Source organism: Pelophylax lessonae, assembly GCF_965119305.1.
Source record: "Pelophylax lessonae genome assembly, chromosome: 1".
Taxonomy (NCBI): Eukaryota; Metazoa; Chordata; class Amphibia; order Anura; family Ranidae; genus Pelophylax; species Pelophylax lessonae.
The window spans coordinates 431127399-431147248 of NC_138768.1; the positions used below are offsets into that span (position 1 = coordinate 431127399).

Sequence of the window (19850 nt, forward strand, 5' to 3'; positions counted from 1 at the left end):
AAGAAAATTTGCTAGATTCGCCCATCAACACAGAAAGGGTCCATGGGGAATCCCTCGTGGAGCTATTGTGGTGTTCCAGCGGGGGTGAGCACCCCGGCTGGGAGAACAGTGATTATTGCTACCATGTTTCCCCAAAAATAAGACCGGGGTCTTATATTAATTTTGGCACCAAAAGACACAGTAGGGCTTTTTTTTGGGGTAGGTCTTGATATGTAATGTGCGGTCTTCTCACCCCCTCTCCCTCCTTTCCCATCAGGAATCCCCTGTGTGAACCGAGTAAAAGTGTTTGTAAAATCCTAGGATCAACTCTATTATTAGTATAATATCCAATAATAATATACAGTAATATCCAATGTGTGTGTGTTCCTGTATTATAATTGTGCCAAATACCTTTGTTACAGCGCCGCTCGGAGCTTCCGTGACCTGCCGGAGCTCTCTTAGCTTAGTATTATATCATGTCCAATGTCAGTGTTCCTGTATTATATTTGTGCCAAATACCTTCGTTACAGCGCCACTCTGCGCTTCTGTGGCCCGCCAGAGCTCTCTTCTACGCTCTGAGCACTACAGAGGGGAGGGGCAGAGATCCCCCGCTGACAGCTGGGAGAAGAGGAGGAGGAGAGCAGCAGGAGATCCGCTGAGCGCCGAGCAGCGCTGTATCGAAGGTATTTTATACAATTCTAATACAAAAACACACACATTGGACATTATATAAAACGGTAATTGAGTGGATTCTAGGATTTTACAAACACTTTAAACTAGGACTTATTTTCGGGGTAGGGCTTATATTACAGCCCTCCCCGAAAATAGGGGTAGGTCTTCTTTTCAGGGTAGGTCTTATTTTCGAAGAAACATGGTAGCTGCTATAGCCACTGGCAATAATCACATGAAACACTTGATATCTCACTTCTGCCCTGCAAATACTAAACAGGAAGTGGGTGGTGATCCCACTATTTTTGGCAAGGGCCTGGGTATAGGCTAGAACAGGGGTCTCCAAAATTTCCAAACAGGGGGCCAGTTTACTGTCCTTCAGGCTTTAGGGAGGCCGAACTGTGGCCAGTGGAAATAGAAAATGCTATGGTGTCAGTGGTAGGAAATGATGCCCAATCCTTGGTTCTAGTAGGAGGAATAATGCCCCATTGCTGGTATTTAAGGGAGGAATAGTGCCCCGTCATTGGTGTCAGTAGGAGAAATGGTGCTCCATCATTGGTGTCTGTGGCAGGAATGGTGCCCCATCATTGGTGTCTGTGGCAAGAATGGTGCCCCATCATTGGTGTCTGTGGCAAGAATGGTGCCCCATCATTGGTGTCTGTGGCAAGAATGGTGCCCCAATATTGATTTCTGTGGATTGGATGGTGCCCCAACATTCGTGTCAGTAGATGGAATGGTCTTCAAGGGCCAAAAAGTCATGCAAAAGGCCACATTCGGCCTGCAGGCTGCTGTTTGGAGACCACTGGGGTAGAACAACGAAAGCGACAATATTAGTCCCATTCATACTGGATAGCCTTTTCATCCCTTTTAACATATACAATTGATCTCTAGCGTAGTCTCTTACAACTCATTGACACTTTGGTGACTAATGAACACATCTTAGACACTCTATGAAATAAGTGTGTACAATGGTTAGTACAGTGCCAGTGGTTACTTGCACCTACATTCACAATAGAAATCAATTACCTCTATTGCAGAATGTGTACATTGCCCCTAGGAGCTGGTAAACAGAGTTGGGACTGAGGCAAACACCATTTTATACCATGATTTTAAAGCCATTTAGATTTGCTTATATAAGAAAAAAGTGCTTAATTTTTTTTTTTTTTTATGCTTGCCACATTTCACTTAGCTGCCAAGTAAACAGCCAAAGGGAACCTGTCATGAGAGGAACATGTATGCTGGTATTACAGATTGCCTGGCTGTCATTGATTCAGAAAAAATATAGATTAGAAGTTTATATTTTTTTTTCCTTTGCTGTATGCCTGTTTAAGATCTGGCACTCATATAGAAGGCAAACAAGGGATTCCAGCAATGGCCACCCCTATACTCCTGTCATGACAGGTATACATAAAAGCTTTGATTGCAGTTGAATGTTCTAAAAACAGGTCTTTCTAATAATGTTAGTAATAGGAAGAGGTCAGAGTTGTGGCCACTGTCTGTGAGGTCTTTAATCACCTCTGTGGTTCAGATGTGTCATATGTGCACTTTCAAATGGTAAAAAGTGGTAACCAGAATGCTAGACAAGTCCTTATGTCTGCAGATCCCTACTACTTTATGTACATCATAATAGGTCACTTGTTCAGGGGGGTTCTTAGAAGTGATCCTGCAGCTGTACAGCCACCTAATCACTTGTCAACTTTACACACCTGCTTGGCTCCTGTAATATAACTGGTGTGTAATTATATTGGTTTATGGGCATATAGCAGTTAGAAGTGTATGTTTATGTTTAAGTGCATCATTTTTTTTTATTGGCTAGGATCAGGGTCAGCCCTACCATGGGTCCTGCTGGGTCCACTGCAGAACTTTGAGAGGGGCAGCAAAGGTGGCTCTTTAATTAGGCAAAGTAGGGGGCCACCTTAGGCCTTGCACTCACAGGGGCCTTGCAACCGCCTAATTGAAGAGCCACCTCTGGGAATGGGTAGCAGAGCTCCCTGCTCTACTGCACTGGCTGCTACTTAGTCTCAGATTCCCAGTCTGTGTGCTTGGCCGGCTCTGTCTTGAGCCCACCCGTCCTGCCCTATGCAGCACTGCTCAGTCCAGTGTCCTCCCTAGCAAGAGTCCCGCCCCCCAGAGTCGGCTGCATCCATTTCTTGATACTGACACCAGCACTGTTGTTTATATTGGTCAGGCAAATCACTGACACCTTTGCTGCCATTGTGCAATGTGCTGGGTGTTCAGTGTGACCCTGTGCCTTTTTAAGGTGGGTTGGGCTCCCTCCAGTCACCTGTCCTCCATCTATCTCATCAGAATGCACTTGCTCCCACTGTGGAGACTCTTTTTAAAGTTAGAGTTATGGTCTGCAGATATCAGGGTGCCTTGCCAGGGTCTGCAGCTTACGAATGTATTTGCAAATGTGTGCAACTAAACCCCTGTTTTTAATGCATACTGTTACAGGTTCATTCAGTTGGTCGCTGGCTGGTTAAGTAGTGACTGGAAATTCCTTGGCTTTTTTTGACCTGTGTTTCCCCTTCCAGTGCTTCTTACTGTCGAGACCAGTTATAGGTGGGGGAAGTGACCACTTTTTGTACTGGGAGAGAGGAGGCTGGCGCCAGCACTGCGAGAGAAGAGGCTGGCGCCAGCACTTTAAGACTCTTGAAGTGGTTGCAAAGTCAGAAGGTTGTTTTATCTTCATGCATTCTATGCATGAAGATAAAAATCCTTCTGTGTGTAGCAGCCCCTCTAACACTTAGCTGAGCCCCCTCTCTATCCAGCGATGTCCTTGAGTACCATGTTAGCCTGGGGCTGATACACAGCAGCAGCACCACTGGCTCCTGCTGCTTTCAATCAAACTCCGTTAGCTAATCAGGGCCGAACCGCTGCTCAGAGCTGCAGCTCGGCTCGGGTTCCCCCATAGCTGGCTGTGGGGGCACTCAACAGGAGGGAGGGGCCAGAAGCTCCAGCCAGAGACCTGAGAAGTGGAGAACCCAGAGCAGGGAAGTATAACATGTTTGTTATTTTAATAGAAAAAAATAGACTTTAAAAACCCATTTTAATATATTCAATTTATACAGTTAATTTTTATAACTTGAATTATTCTTTCCATTATGGGCGTAAGGCCTAGAGCATCTTAGGGGCAGTAAATTGACGCCCAAGAGGATTTTTTTTTTCCCAGCAGTTGTGTGTCATCAGTTTGCGGCATGTTAGGAGCCTCCATACTGCCGCAGCATTTGTCTTGGGCCAGCCCTGGCTACAATAAAAATTTATTCTGACCACCTGTTTTATATGCAAATCTGAATACAGATTTGGGACATTTTATTTTGAATAAAATAGAGCTACATTAAGAAGCATTGGAAAAAATGGGTTTTCTGCCTGTGTACATGACGCCTAAAACTGTTAAAGAGGAATTAAAGTTTTGGAAAAAAAATGTTTTTTTGTTTACCTGCAAAGTAAATGCACAATGTGCTAGTATGCAACGTATACTAGCACATTATGTGACACTTACCTGCAAACGAAGCCCATGTCGTCCCCACTGGAGGCGGCATCCATCTTCGCCCGTCTTTCTTCTGGGTCTGTGGACTCCGGCTGTGCTACCGGCTGGATCCACGTAACGTCACTCCCAGGAATGTGCGCGGGAGCCACTGGTCACGGCACAGGGCTCTGAAGTAACAGCACGGGCGGCCCGTTCCTTCAGAACGCATGCGCGGATGATGTCATTGACTGCATGCAATGCAAATATCTCCTAAACGGTACATGTTTAGGAGATATTTACAGTACCTATAGGTAAGCCTTATCATAGGCTTACCTATAGGTACAAACAGTAGTCGGGGGGTTTACAACCTCTTTAACTTTTCAGATTTAAAATGAAAAAGTCAGGATGTTATGGCTTCTTGAAGAAGAAAAAAAAAATTTTTTTTTCCACTGTAGCAGTGTGACACCTAGTGGTCATATAGTTTTTTATATATATATATATATATTATAAAAATGTGTTACTGTAAAAAGTAAATGTGCAATGAGAGAGATACTGGGGCTGCAGTGCTGGAACAGAGGAAAGGATAGGAGACCCGAGCCACTGGAGAGGGGAGTATACTACCTATTCTATTGCAGGGGAGTTTTTGATTTGTTTAGACCCAACATAGTTTCTTTATTAAAGTATTTATTAAACTATTAAAGTTTAAATGAATAAAGACTATTCAAGTCTTAAAGTATTCAAGAGAGGAAGATTGCATTCTTTTGTCAGATGGTGAACCACATTCATATAGAAGTAGCAGTAAGCCAATCTTAGCATGAAGAATGGAACTTTTAAACATTGGTTAATGCAATTACTAAGGATTTTAATAAAATTCTATTCATTAGTGAGATTAATTTTGATAGAATTTGGTGCAAGTTACTAAAAAGACATTGGATATAACAGAGTCTGACCTAATTCTGTGTTGCTTTCTCCATTCATTACCTATTTAGAGGGATAACCGTACCGACAGATTAAGTCGCCTAAGTTATCTTGGTCTTAGTTTACTGAGAATTTAACCACCAAGAATACGGTTAGGCTACTTTCTCATATGTACATTACAATGGTGTACGGGCAATTTGACTGCATTTTACTGCAATAAACATTGATCTATGGGTATATTTGCATTGTGGTGTGCTGTACTGGTGTCATTTTGAATGATACACCAATGAACCTACACATGCAGCATACCACAATGCAAAGCAAAAAATGTGTGTGTATGAATGTGTGTGTGTGTGTGTGTGTATATGTGTGTATATATGTGTGTATATATAATATATATATATATATTTGTACAGTATATTACAGATGCATACTGAAATAATTGCAAACTCCTGGAAGCACACTTGCTAAAAGTTGCCCTGGGGCTTGTCCCGTTCTTAGAAAAAAAAAACAAAAAAAAAAAACACAGAATTTCATATTTGGTGCGCACAAGTTGCTAGGTCCTAAAACCCCACAATGGAACAAGTACAAACTTACCTTTATAAAGTCTAAAGAGACTATTCCCTCATTTGCCTCTCTATCCATAATGTCTGGTTTATTCCTTCCAACTGGGACTACCAAACAATATATTTCTACAAGAAAATCCAATAAAATTTAACAAAAAATTTTATTTTTCTTTTATATTACATGTATATTTCCAAGCAAACAACAAGCATTTGAAGTGCACGAATCTGAGACATTAATGGCTTATGGTTATGTATATGGACTGTTATGTATATGGACTGAATTATATGGACTGAATTAGTCTATCAGTTGACACCAGATAGCAGTTAGAACATCACAATCAAGACGTAATCATTCTTCAGAGTGATTGTAAAAATAACACACGCTCATTTCAACTGTGTTTATCGAGCGAGAAATCACTTCTAGCATCAGAAGAGCTATAACCTCTCCTTAGTAATATTGTTTTTAGTGATCAATTTACCCCAGAGGGCAGAATGTGCCTCACTTTGGTAATCCTGCATGGTCGGCAGTCTACTTTTTCAGGCCAGATTTTATACCTTCAGTCGTAATTTTGAAGGCCAGATTTATACCTTCTTTCCCCTTAAGCCATTCTTTTGACTCTACCCTTCAATTGCAGGGAAAACTGTTATCCAGTTCTTGCAGTTTGGCATTTTATGCGAACTTTGGTGTAGTAAATTATTCATCAACATAGCAGATGGAGCAGGCTATGTTTTACCTGCTACTCCTCTGTTAAGCAGGCAGAGCGAACTACTCTCTCTTCCTAGCACCTATCTAGGAGGGTGCTACATCCACCCCCCACCAAAAATGAGCCATGTCCCCATTGGCTCTGGGGCAAAAAGTCCCTACTGGGAAAACCCGCGGAATATCCCACAAACCTGGAAAGGGGAAAAACAAATGTACATGAATAAGTTGCGTAGAAAAATATAAATATTCAGTTTGTACAAGTATAATACAGCTTCAGGGTGCATCTGAAGCAATGCATCCCCCCCCCCCCCCACCAAGCAAAACGTCTCTCTGGTGGACAAACACATCTTCCTAACTACCTCTAATAGTTACGGCCAACCTGAAAAAAACAAAACAAAAAGGTTAGACATTTCTATGTATGTTATGTATATATGTATGTGTATATATATATATATATATATATATATATATATATATATATATGCAACATTTGACTAACTTATCTTTGAGAAGAACCTCCCCGTGGCTCACTGTCCTCGCACCACTGAATCCCTAGCCTCCTCATCAGGTGGGCCAAGACTGGTTGTACTGCTCCTATCTTCGGACCCGCAGTCCCATTCAGTCTCTTCTCCAAGGATCCAAACCGATGCTGGAAGACCCCACATCAATGACCCTGGCCTCTTCCTTGCTACTCACACTTCCAGCCTCGATCACCGGTGGCCAGATTCTCCCCTCTGCCTGTATGGGAGCAGACTTTATTTCTGCCGCTGCAGTTTTCAATGCACCAGGTGGCCGTTCACCGGCCCGCACTACCTGCATGTATCCCGGCTCAGAAATTCGGGTCTCTCTCCACTTGCACTCTGGACCACTGACAGACTGCATGGACTCCAGCTGCATCATGAACCTCACCACTCCTCTTCCACGGCCCGTGAAAGGCCCCGACTCTGCAGCCGACAGGCTGTGTGACCCCGGTCTCCCAAGACACATTCAACTTTTTGGGCCGACCTCCACTCTCTTCCACCCGCAGCAGTAGATTGCCGCAATGCCCGCACTGGCCCTACACCTGCATACGCATGGTCACATTCAGACACTGAAGATGTACCAGGCCCAAATGCTCCACGCCTCCTCCGGTGCACAATGCCAGTCTCTTGTCAGGCACCATCAGCACCCCTGTATCCCACAGGGTGGATGTTCCACAGGTTCTCCGCCAACACGTGGGATAGCCTCTGTGCTCTGGCTCGCTCCGGTACTCGTCATCTTGCTCCTCTGCACACGTGTCTCCCTCTCAGCCCCACCTGGAGGTGGAAGTAATTTATAGACTCTCCTTCCTTCCTCGGTTTGGCTGTGCGTGATCGGCGTCTCTGCCCATGACTCCAGATTCAGCCACCGCCAATCTGGTTTCGTGGGCAGAGACGCCGATCACGCACAGCCAGGAGGCTGCTAGGCTAGGCAGAACTTTCCAGCATGATACAGTAACCCTTCCTATGCCGCTCCCTCTCAGCTCAGCCTGCATGGAAGTTACTGTAAAGCGGACCGTGCCACTCTGCTTGCACGCATCCACCATCCTTGCTTGTACCAAGGCTCCAACTGCGCCTCCATCACTCTGAGCCAGCTGACCCTCTTTGCTATTCAGTAGAATTGTCCCACTTTCAGATGCACGGCCAACATTTCTCTTCTTGGCACTTGTACATGCAAGACTCGCCATACTGTCATGGAAAAATGTCCTGTCATTAAATGCACGGTCAACAAATTTCTTTACAGCACCCTCACTGACACTATTTTGGAAGAATGTCCTGCATAGCTCTGGCGCACACATGGCCCCCGGCACACCGATCCACGTGCCATGGGCTGCAATTCACACTTGCACCATTTACTGTTAAGCAGGCACAGTCCATTTTCACAGTAAGATGCATTTCTCCCACTCTCCAGCACATCACTTGATCAAACAATTTGCGATTCATTCTTCCGTTGCACAATGATGGTTTCCTATGGCATTTGAGTCTTCATCCCACTCTCCCCATCTCCTGTAGAGCAGGCCTCACCCTTCTCTTGAGCATTAGAACACAGTTCTTAAGAGAGAAATTAAATTTTCACAAATTTTCTTCGGCCGTTGATGTTGGCAACCATTCCAGTAACCCAGGGCGATATCCCGGAAGAGCCCCCAAATGTAGCCCTGCCCCCTAGAGCACTGCTGAGAATTGCACATGCTATGTTTTACCTGCTACTCCCCTGTTAAGCAGGCAGAGCAAACCACTCTCTCTTCCTAGCACCTATTTAGGAGGGTGCTATATATAGATATAGATATATATACACATACACACGTTCATGTGTATATTCCCTTTGGAAGTTGAGATGCACAGTCCAGGTTGTGACCTATATTGTTTGTTTTTGCTGTATTGTGTAAAACTTTTAAAAAATATCTTTAAAAAAAGAAATCCAATTGTTCTGGAAATATTTTCCATTCTGCTGCTTCCAATTTTCTCATCCCTGCGGGAAAAATGAACACCAATTTGACGCCACTAACCATTAGAAAATGAAATGAATGCCCTTGAAATCTAAAATTTTTAATAAAATTCTACTAGGTGGTGTAGGGTCCATAGTGACCATTCTAATTCCAGTTTTAGGAGGCAGTACAGTGATTTAAGAACTTAGAATTGTAAGTGTGTGAGAGCATAACTTGCACATTGCTCTTTGCCTTTGTTGTATTTATTTATTTATTTTAAGTAATGTTAAATATATGATTCTGAATATTACCAATTGTTCATTTAGGTAATATGTTCTGATCTATCTAGGCAAAATCGAGAAAGTAAGGACTTCATCTACATCAAAAGCGGAATGTTCCCCCACACCACCCGATGCTCTACTAGAGGATGCCACTGCCTCCCAGCGTCCAAAAAACCTCATGCAGACGCTTATGGATGATTTTGAGACCCATAAAACAAAGAGGCGTGATCGAATGGATGACTCTACTGTAAGTTCACTGACAAGACATTTTTAATTTTACAACAATTAATACCTTAAAAAGCATACAGACATGGATATACAGTAAAGGACAACTAAGGAATGCTATAAATCCAAATTGGCACAAAACACCTAATAACAGTATGTCAGTAAAAGTGACATTGAGCATTTGTTTGGAGAACATTGTTTTAATCAGAATCTTGATCATATGATAGCTGACTTTTTATACAAAGTATGCAGTTCATATAAATTTACCACAATGTCCTGTTTTCATTATTGTGTAATATTTGCATAGCAGTATTTTCTTTTCTTTTATTCAGCTGAATTTACTCAAAACTTTTTATGGTAGTGGAAAACACATTTGCTGTGTAAAAGTTAATTCACAAAGATTATCCGATATGAAAATTTGCTACATAAAATCTTGCTGTCTTTGAGCTGGTGATAACCCTGAGTTCTGATGGGTGTCTATTGAGTAGAACAGGGAATGGAGCGGTTTCAGGTGATGATAAAATAATCTGTGATATAAAACAATGAATGAAGAAAATACGACTTTGAACAGAAGAATTATCACCACAACCTTAACCCTCCTCTTATGTTAGAATTCCGTTACTATCCATGATGTTATGGTCAGTTTTGACCCGTGTTTTAAATCAGCCATAAAATACCCTCTGAATAATTATTTATCATCAAATTTGTTTCTTACCTCTTGGTTACCTTGTTAGGCTTCTTTATCCTTGAAAAGATTGGTTTTAATATTTTTGGTGTGACCCCTAGACCTTTCTTTTGATAGCATACCTCTCATTGTCAAATTTAAAAAATGGTAAAATAAAGTCAGCAACTCTGAAATGAATTTGTCCTATGTTCCTTCACTTTATTTAGAGAAGCAGACAAGCAGGAAAAGAGATAAGCCCCCTCCCTAACTACAGCTCACAGGGTTGAGAGGGGATTGGCTGTCACTGTTACTAAGCAGAGAGAGTGTTTATGATTTCAGTTTTGGAACTTATTAGTGTCCTAAAATCCTATATTATAACCATGAACGTCTTAATTTTCACCACAGTATTTTATAATTTAGTGAAAAGGATTATTTTTCTATTACATTGTTTAAATAGAGGTTCCTGACAAAGTAAAAAAATCTTGATGCAATAAACAAATTTATGTGATACTTATAGACATTCAAAACCTGAAAACGGGTCAGTTTTGACCCTAACACAAGAGGAGGGTTAAAATCTTTAAGACCTTAGGGGGACCAAATGCATGTAGCATAATGGGTATTGGGTGGGAGAGCTTGTTACAAAAGCTGGCACAATCCCCAAAAGGAAGTCAAAAATTATAAATGGGTAGTCCCCATGTCTCTCCAACTGGGAGAATATGGGAAATGGGGTATAGACATATAGCACTTGTTCCTGTTCTGATCCTTGCTGTAGTTGTGGAGCTAGTGTGGCCAACTTTGTACCCCGTTCTCCAATCTTGGTGTGACCACACTGCTCAACAGGACGTGAATATCTAATTAGGTCTGAGTGACACAGAGGAAAGGGGCAGCGACACTGCCATCATATACCCTTGCCATGGTAAATCATTACATCCAAGAAAGTAGGCTACAGTACACTAGGTGGTGGGGAGGAGGGTTTAGAGGAAGCGATAGCCAGCAGTGAGCGAAGGCAAGAGGGTGCTAAGGAAGGCATTACTGCCTAAACCCTTGGTGAGTGGGTTGGCAAAACAAAATTGCATCCACAGAACATCTAAGGAAAAAATATGAACCCTTACAAAACGAAGAGGCACGTTCGCAAATGGTAGAAGCCTAGCTAACAAAATGGAAGAACTGGAGCTGCTGATGCTCGAGGAGGATTTTGACTTTGTGGCAATATCAGAAACTTGGTTTTACCGCTCCCATGATTGTCTAGCAACTATCTAGGGGTATGCCTTTTATCAGCGAGCCAGGGAGGGTAGAAGAGGAGGAGGGGTATGCCTGTACATCAAGAATGATTTGCTAGTGAACGTGAGGGACAACATTAGGGGGAAGGTGGAGTCCCTGTGACTGGAACTTTAAAGAGCAGCAACAAGTAGGAACATAATAGTGGGAGTATGATACAGTCCCCCTAACCTGAAGGATGAGGAGGAGTTGTATCTCCTATCAAAGCTAGAAATGGCGGCGAGGTAGGGCAATGTCATCATAATGGGGAACTTCAATTATCCAGTTACTGACTGGGTAGAAGGAACAGCTCATTCATTTAGGGCCCATAATTTCTTATATGCTTCACAGGACAACTTCATGTGCCAATTTGTGAATGCCCCGACTAGAAATAATGCATTGCTAGATCGATTAATTACAAATAACTCCGATCTAGTTGCAGATGTGAAAATACAGGACAACTTGGAAACCAGCGATCATAAGATGACTGCGTTTAGCATAAATCATAGAAAAAAGAGACACAAGGGTAGTGCAAGAATACTCCCTTTCAAAAAAGCATCTTTTCTAAACTGCACTCAATACTACAAAATATTAAATGGGACCAAGTCCTAGAAACTTTGAACACTGAGGAAAAGTGGGAGTACTTTAGGCATATATTTAAATAATTTCAATTAGCATTTCAAAAGGCAACAAATTTAAAAGAGCGAAGGTCAAACCTAGGTGGCTAAACTTTAATGTGAAAATTTTTTTTAAAGAGGAAAAAAAATATAAGGCAGAGGACTCATTGCAGAGGCAGAGGACGGCATTCAAATACTACAAGGAATGTAATAAGAAATTGAAGAACACAGTCAGGTTGGCTATGATAGACAATGAGACACATAGCAGAAAAGTAAAACAAAATTCCCCAATTTAAAAAAAATATAATTAATAGGTCAGAACATATTGGCCCCATTAAAGGATGATAAAGGGAAGTTAATTACAAATGACAAGGTGAAGGCAACTGTACTAAATGCTTTCATCTCAGTTTTTACAAAGGAAAAGGAGGAGTATAGTAATCAAGACTGTAACACATCAGAGAGTGTACCCTTGTGGCGAACAGAAGCCGGTGTCTGAAGGACTTGAAAAGCTTAACCCAAATAAATTGCCAGGGCAAGATGGCTTACGCCTGAGAGTCCTCAAAGAACTCAAATCAGGTTATATCTACACTGCTATTCCTAATTTGTATGGACTGCATGCTGGCAGGAATGGTACCAGCAATGGGCCAACGTGGTACCAATTTTTAAAAAAGGGCAGAGAGATATATTCCTGGAAACCACAGGCCTGTCAGCCTAATATTAATAGGATGTAAACTATTGGAGGGGATAAGGGATTACAGTGTATCCAAGATTTTTCTGATGAAAAAAGTATCATTAGTTACAGTTCGCATGGATTTATTAAAGGTCATTCTTGCCAAACCAATCTGTTAACATCCTATGAAGAAGTGAGCTGCCATCTAGATAAAGGAAGTCCTGTGGATGTAGTGTATCTGATTTTTTGTAAAAGCATTCTATACAGTCCTCCATAAATGCTAAATTTAAAAACTGAGGACTGTAGGCATAAACCATAGGGTTTGTTCATGGATAGAAAACTGGTTAAAGGGGTGTGTCCAAAGGATGGTTATAAATAACGTATACTCAGACTGGTCTGGGGTGGTAAGTGGGGTACCCCAGGGCTCGGTCCTCAGACCAATTCTGTTTCATTTTATCAGAATTTATCTAGAGGATGGTATAAAGAGTTCAATCTCCGTGTGTGCTGACACTACAGAGCTAAGTAGGGTAACAACTTCACAGCAGGTTAGAAACTTTACAAGGAATGGGTAAAAGAGGTTTATTGTTGAAAATGTAAAGTAATGAACAAGGGGCTAAAAATAGGAATGTGAGTTACTGGCTAAACGGAGAACCTCTGGGAAAATCCAGGATGGTAGGACTATAAACCCTAAACGTACTCTCCCTGAAGAAGTGATGCTTGAGAGGATATATTATAGCGATCTACAAATGCATCAATGGTGATTCTAGCATAAGGAATAAACTATTCAGTCTCAGGGAGTATAGGAAGACACGGGGCCCACTCAATGAAACCGGAGGAGAATCGATTTAGCGTTAAACTGTATAGGGGATTTTTCACGGTCAGGGCAGTAAAGATGTGGAACGCACTTCCACATCATTGGCGTCAGTGGAAAGTATTGATCGTTTCAAAAAACATGTAAAAGAAGGAAGATCAGAAGTTTAGGAGTCTTGTTGAATCTCCCAGGCAACCCAGTGCACATAGCACTAGATCCCACTTAAATCTGTCCAGTAGATGCTGAGCAGTGGGGTCACACAGCTTTCTTTACCACTATTCCACTAAGCTGAAAATCTAACATTTCATCTGATTGACAGCACACAGCGGAAAGGGTGCAGGAGACAGTGCACACAGTGCCCTCACAGCCCACTCCTCTGAATGCTGTCAGGATGAACATCTGCAGGCCACCATCTATAGTGAAGCCCTGTGCCTCTTCTGCTGCCTTTTTTCTACTGAAAGGAAAAAGCTACTGACCCCACACTGAGTTGGCTGGTCACCACCTGCTTTTCAGTGGAGAGTACACGCATAACTGTCGGCTTGTGTTGTGATTGACCGTGCTGGAGAGCAGAGCTGATCATTTACAAAAAAAAAACAAGCCCATAACAGCACAGAGTAATCTACTGCACATGAGACTACACTACAGTATAATGTCGAAGAGGGCTGTGTGGTGTTGTGGGCTTGTGTTTTGTGAATGATCAACTCTGCTCTTCAGCACGGTCATCCAGAACACCACAAGCTGACAGTTGCATGTGTACTCTCCTCAGAAAAGCAGGCAACAGGGCATGGACTGCCCATAGTTTGAGCTTTAGCATGTGGTGGAGCTTCAGCCAGCACGAACAAACAAAAATATGCTTTTATTTTTAAACCACTGAACAGATTTGAATAGGATCAAGTGCTATGTGTACGGGGTCCCCGGGGAATTTGACAAGACTATTAAACTTTTAGTGATATTTCTTCTTTATGCTTTTCACATAAACATTTGGCCTTAATAAAACACTGTTATCAAGTAACACTGTTCGGGCTGCTCACAGTAGAGTCTTGTATCACATTAGCCATTAATTAATGCAGAAGAGGAGTTTAAAGGGTAACTCTAGTAAAAAATGAAATGTTCCTAATAATAGTATGTTAAATATCTTTACCTTTTTGATATTATTCATTTTCTGGCTAGCTTCTTGTCTAGCTTAGAAAGTCTTATCCAAGCTAGACAAACAGCTTCTTCCTGTTCTTCACCGTTAATGCGATTTTCCTTTTTATCTGAATTTGCTAAGCTGCCTTTTACTTCCTGAAAAGGTTGTCGGTCTTTCTTAGACAGGCATGCCTAGACCTGCCCAGCCCCATCCCTCCTATCCTTCAAAGAACATGATCTCCTCCTGTCTTCATAGCCTCAATTAGGCTAGCAGCTTTTCCTGAGAGAGAGAGAGAAAGAGAGAGGGCAGGCTTTGGAGGTATGTTATGTCCACTCTTTATGGTTTCAGCAGCACATAACATTGATTTCTCTAGCGCTCATTGACAGACATAGTCCTCGGTGATACAGCACCTTCGGGTTATGTTGCCTCCACAGGAGCAGGACTAGACAGGAAATTAAAAAGCTCTGGCCACACCCTAGGGGCAGTCCCAGAGGGTATATCCTCTCTCTCTCTGCCTCAGCAAATCAGTTATTTTCTGTCTAGTTAGGAGTAAGGACCTAGATACCTTGCTGGGATCTTAGGTCCTGGCAAGATTTTTTTCTTAAAAGATTTTTTAGACAGCTTTTTTCTCCAGTGTTCCTGTGAGATCTTCAAGCAAGAAAGCTGAACTGGGCGACGGGCTGGATGTTGAGATCCGGTGGTCACCCCAGTTCAGCCTACGAGCGCGTGCAGGCCATAGCTCCGCGCTGGGTCGGCCGCGACAAAGTCCCATTAAAGGACTGACCCCGCGAGTTAAACGTCTCGCTGAAACGCCAAAGACCATGAGTCACGGCGTCCATATCGGTCGACAGCCCTCCCGCCCCGGTGGAGAGGGGTACTGTCAGGAGTTGGTGCCCGCCTGGTTCCGGTATGGTGAGTAGTATGTTCCCCCTTTTCCCCTGACGGGTCTTGTGGTGAACGCGGGCCCCTCTCTGTATGGTAAGATAGAGTCCCTCTCTATCCTATAAATGACACAGATCCTCCTACTTTGAGTGTGATTTATGTGCAAAAAGCCAGGAGGCTTGGTTTGGGAGCTAACAATCTAATTGTATACATGTTAAAAAGATTGTAATCAGTGGCATTCTGGGAATCTTACGGTGATAAGAATAAGCTACCTACCAGTCAGAAGCCACGGACATGTAGACTGCCTTCCTAATCAGATCTCCAGCTATTAGCAGGCCTCCCGAATGGCCATGCGGTCCGCCAGGGCCGGTACCGCCAACCACGCCAAATCCCCATGCAGAGAGAGTGTTGTGTGCCCTGCAGCACACCGCTATTCAGTACAGGCCGCCGCCATTTTTTTTGCTGGATCGCACGAGCCGCCATTTTGGCGTAGCCTCGTGTCTCCAGCATGGGGGCGGCCATGTTTGAGGTGATCCAAACACCTCGTGGAGCTAGGGGAGGCGCCGGAAGGTGTGCAGAGGGGCGGAGCCGCCTCCTTTCTTCCTGGGCAGCCAGCCAAAAGACTTCCTGTTTGTCAAGACAGCGCTGTAACCTGTTGCAGTTAAACTCTGAGCATCAAGTGGTGAGCCTGGGGGTCTATCTCTCTCTCTCTCGATCGATAGGGATCCCTAGCAGGTAACACTAAGGGGCTTTTTGTGGCGCTGGGGGTCTGAAAAGAAAAAAAAAAAAAAGTTTTTTATTTTTGAATTATATTATCCAGGAAGTGACTGGAATTATCATGGACCCTGCCACACATATTCCCCCACCTGTTTCCCTCGAGGGGGCCACGGGACCCGCCGGTGCACAGAGTGTAGAGTCATTTACAGCAATTTTGGAGTCTATGGTGGCTCGGGTGGAGGCGGCCTGTCAGGGACGGGGGTCAAGGAAGCGACCCCCGCCTACCCCTATACTATCTGACACCTCTGACTCAGATTCAGAGATGGTCACTGCAGTTGCAGGTTCCTCTGCAAGGGCTGTTATCTCAGGTAAAGCCCCCTCAGACAGTGAGGAGGACGCTTCTTCTCCCGCTATAATTCAGGAAGAAGCATTGGTGGACGCACTAGTTGCGGCAGTGCAGGAAACCTTAAAACTTGAGGCTTTACCGGCAGAGGCAACTGAAACAGAGATTCCTTTTGGTACTAATAAGCCCATCAAAACGGTGAAGGTTTTTCCTGTACCCAAGTGTTTCGGTAATCAGATTAAAGGAGAATGGGAGCATTCTAAACGTACCTTTACTATTTCCAGGCGTATTGCTAGACGCTATCCGTTTGAGGAATCCATCATTAAGAAATGGACGGTACCACCAGTGGTGGATCCACCTATTTCCAGGCTGAATAAAGCCACGGTTATCCCAGTGGAGGACACTTCGTCCTTTAAGGATCCGGTGGATCGAAAGATGGAAGCAGAGTCCCGCACCATCTTCTCTCTGATAGGGTCAGCATTTAGACCAGTAATTGTTATTGGTCTAGTTTCCCAGACACTTACGGAATGGGCGAGAATGGTACGCCAAGACCTTAGGGGAAAAGATATTCCCCAGGAAACATCTGATTTGATGGAACAGATTATACAAGGGCTACAGTTTATCTGACGCAGCCTTGGACACTACTCCCTTATTAGGGCATGCATCTATGTCAGCGGTGATCCTCAGACGTGTGCTGTGGTTAAAATGCTGGTCAGCTGACCTAGGTTCCAAAAAGACCTTGACAAATCTCCCTTTTCAGGGGAATCGTCTATTTGGGGCCAACCTAGATGAAATCATTAAGGATGCCACTGGGGGCAAGAGCACTTTTTTGCCACAGGCTGCTAAAGCTAAGGGACCTCGCAACAAGCGAGGACCTTTCTTTACTGCCCATAAAGGGCGCCCGGCTGGTACTAGCGGGAAAGGCAAGACTCCTCCAGGAGGGTTCAACAAGGGCTGGTCGGACAAGCAGAGGACCAACCCAGCCAAACCCGAAGTAAAGGAGTACACAGCCTGAAGGTGCGCCCCCACCCGGTTTCAGGGTGGGGTGACGTTTTCACCGGTATTCAGGACATTAGATCGAGCATCAACCACTACTACCGGTGCGATTCTTCCCTTCCAACATTTAAGTACTACAGGAAGCGGTAGTTACCGTTCCCTGAATAGATCTTTTCCTTTACCTTTTCCTAAGATTAGTCCCTATACCTCACAGGAATCGGATCTGGTTGACCAGATAGGCCAAGTAGCCTCTAGTCGGGTGACTTCGGTCCCTGAGGTTCAACCAGAAAAGATCACCCTTCCTGATAACAATCAGGTATCTGATAAATGTGTGGGAACAGAAAACGACCAGACTTTCTCGGATGGTCGGGGCCAGATACCTCTAGGGACGCCTGGTTCAGATTCTATCAGCGCCAGTGGTCCTAGAAATTCTAGGCTGGCCTCCTCAAGCCGGCCTGGCCGACTTGGACATGCTAGTCGCAGACGTTCCGTGGGAACTTCGTCTCAGGGAGTGTCTGTGGTCTCAAGGACCAATTTACCATCATGCTTTACAGTCGCTGGTTTTAATGGCCTGGCCATCGAGACCCAAGTACTGAAGGACAGAGGTTTGTCTACTTCAGTCATTCCTACCCTTATTAAAGCAAGGAAAGCGACTTCCAGCAAGGTCTATTATCACACATGGAAGACTTATATTGCGTGGTGCGAATCTTTAGGATTTCCTCCACGTACCTATTCGGTGACTCGAATATTGGCCTTTTTGCAACAAGGGGTTGAGCAGAAGCTAGCCTTGAGCACCATCAAGGGTCAAGTTTCAGCATTAGCAATCTTCTTTCAGAAGCCTTTAGCTACCAAGTCCTTGGTGCGGAATTTCATCCAGGGGGTGCGGCACCTGGCTCCACCAGTCCGCGCGCCCTTACCGCCCTGGGATCTTAATTTGGTTTTGTCGGTTCTACAGAAACCTCCCTTTGAAAACATCAGGGAGATTCCCTTGCTTACTTTATCCCAGAAGGTGGCCTTCCTGGTGGCTATTACTTCTGCTCGCAGGGTGTCAGAACTGGCTGCATTATCATGCTAGTCCCCATACCTAGTGATTCATAGGGATAAGGTAGTACTTCATCCTAAGCCATCTTTTCTTCCTAAGGTGGTTTCAGATTTTCATCTGAATGAAGATATTGTACTACCTTCCTTGTGTCCTCAGCCCAAGCATCATCGGGAACATGCGTTGCATTCCTTAGATGTGGTTCGGGCAATCAGGGTATACCTGAAAGCTACGGAATCATTCCGTAAGACGGATTCACTTTTTGTGATCACGGATGGCCCCAGAAAGGGTTTGCCTGCATCTGCCGCGACCATTGCCAAATGGATTAGACAAACGGTGGTACAGGCTTATTCTATTAAGGGTCAGAGTCCTCCGTTCCCTGTTAGGGCGCACTCCACTCGAGCGCTCAGTACTTCCTGGGCCTTTCGCCATCAGGCGTCAGTGGTCCAGGTATGTAAGGCGGCCACCTGGTCGTCGGTACATACCTTTACAAAATTCTATAAAATTGATGTGACGGCATCGGCGGATGCCTCATTTGGCCGCAAGGTTTTGCAGGCCGCAATTTGAGGAGACCGGTGGTCTACCTCGAGGGTTTTTTCTGTTTGAAAAAAAAAAAAAATTTTTCTCTTTTTTGTTGAGTCTCATCATTAAGGATGAGCATTGTAAACTTCTAGTTGGCACCGGTTGGGCCTTCTAGATTGGGATTTGATTTTCATTTTCCCACCCTTCATTTGTGATACTGCTCTGGGACGTCCCGAAGGTGCTGTATCACCGAGGACTACGTCTGTCAATGAGCGCTAGAGAAAAATGAATTTTTGTAAAATCTTACCGTAAAATCCTTTTCTCTTAGCTCATTGACAGACATAGTCCCCGCCCCTCTGTTTTTTTGAGTTGGGTTGGGTTAAAATCTCTAAAGACTGCTTTTTCACATAACTGATTTGCTGAGGCAGAGAGAGAGAGGATATACCCTCTGGGACTGCCCCTAGGGTGTGGCCAGAGCTTTTTAATTTCCTGTCTAGTCCTGCTCCTGTGGAGGCAACATAACCCGAAGGTGCTGTATCACCGAGGACTATGTCTGTCAATGAGCTAAGAGAAAAGGATTTTACGGTAAGATTTTACAAAAATCCATTTTTTAATGGCGTCCGTTCCCATCTATGCAACTTTGAAACTGCTTTCTAAATTGCACAACTTTGGAGTCGCACTAGCAGTAACATAGCCACTAGGCTAGAGTGTGACTTAGGAGTGCGAATTTGAGTGCATCTTTGATCCAACTTCACACTCTCTGGATCAAAGTCGCATTAAAAGTTGCATCAAAGTAGTGCAGGTACCTTTTCAAAAGTCACATAGACTGGAATGGGTGCCATTGAAATCAATGGGCTGTGACTTTGTGTCCAAAATGGCATGACAAGTTGCACTAGTGAAAACGTAGACTTAGTGTGGTTGCCTGTACTATTCCTTTAATGTATAGTGAT

At 43.8% G+C, this 19850-nt stretch overlaps 1 protein-coding gene across 2 annotated transcripts in view; it reads left to right on the forward strand.

Moving 5' to 3' along the window:
* Positions 1-19850, forward strand: part of LOC309563952 (PALM2-AKAP2 fusion protein-like) — a 188549-nt gene that overhangs the window by 162738 nt on the left and 5961 nt on the right. For both annotated transcript variants that reach the window (XM_082268582.1, XM_082268581.1), the window contains exon 4: positions 9097-9275. In XM_082268582.1, the coding sequence (XP_082124708.1) occupies positions 9097-9275 (179 nt within the window). The remainder of the gene's footprint in view (positions 1-9096; positions 9276-19850) is intronic.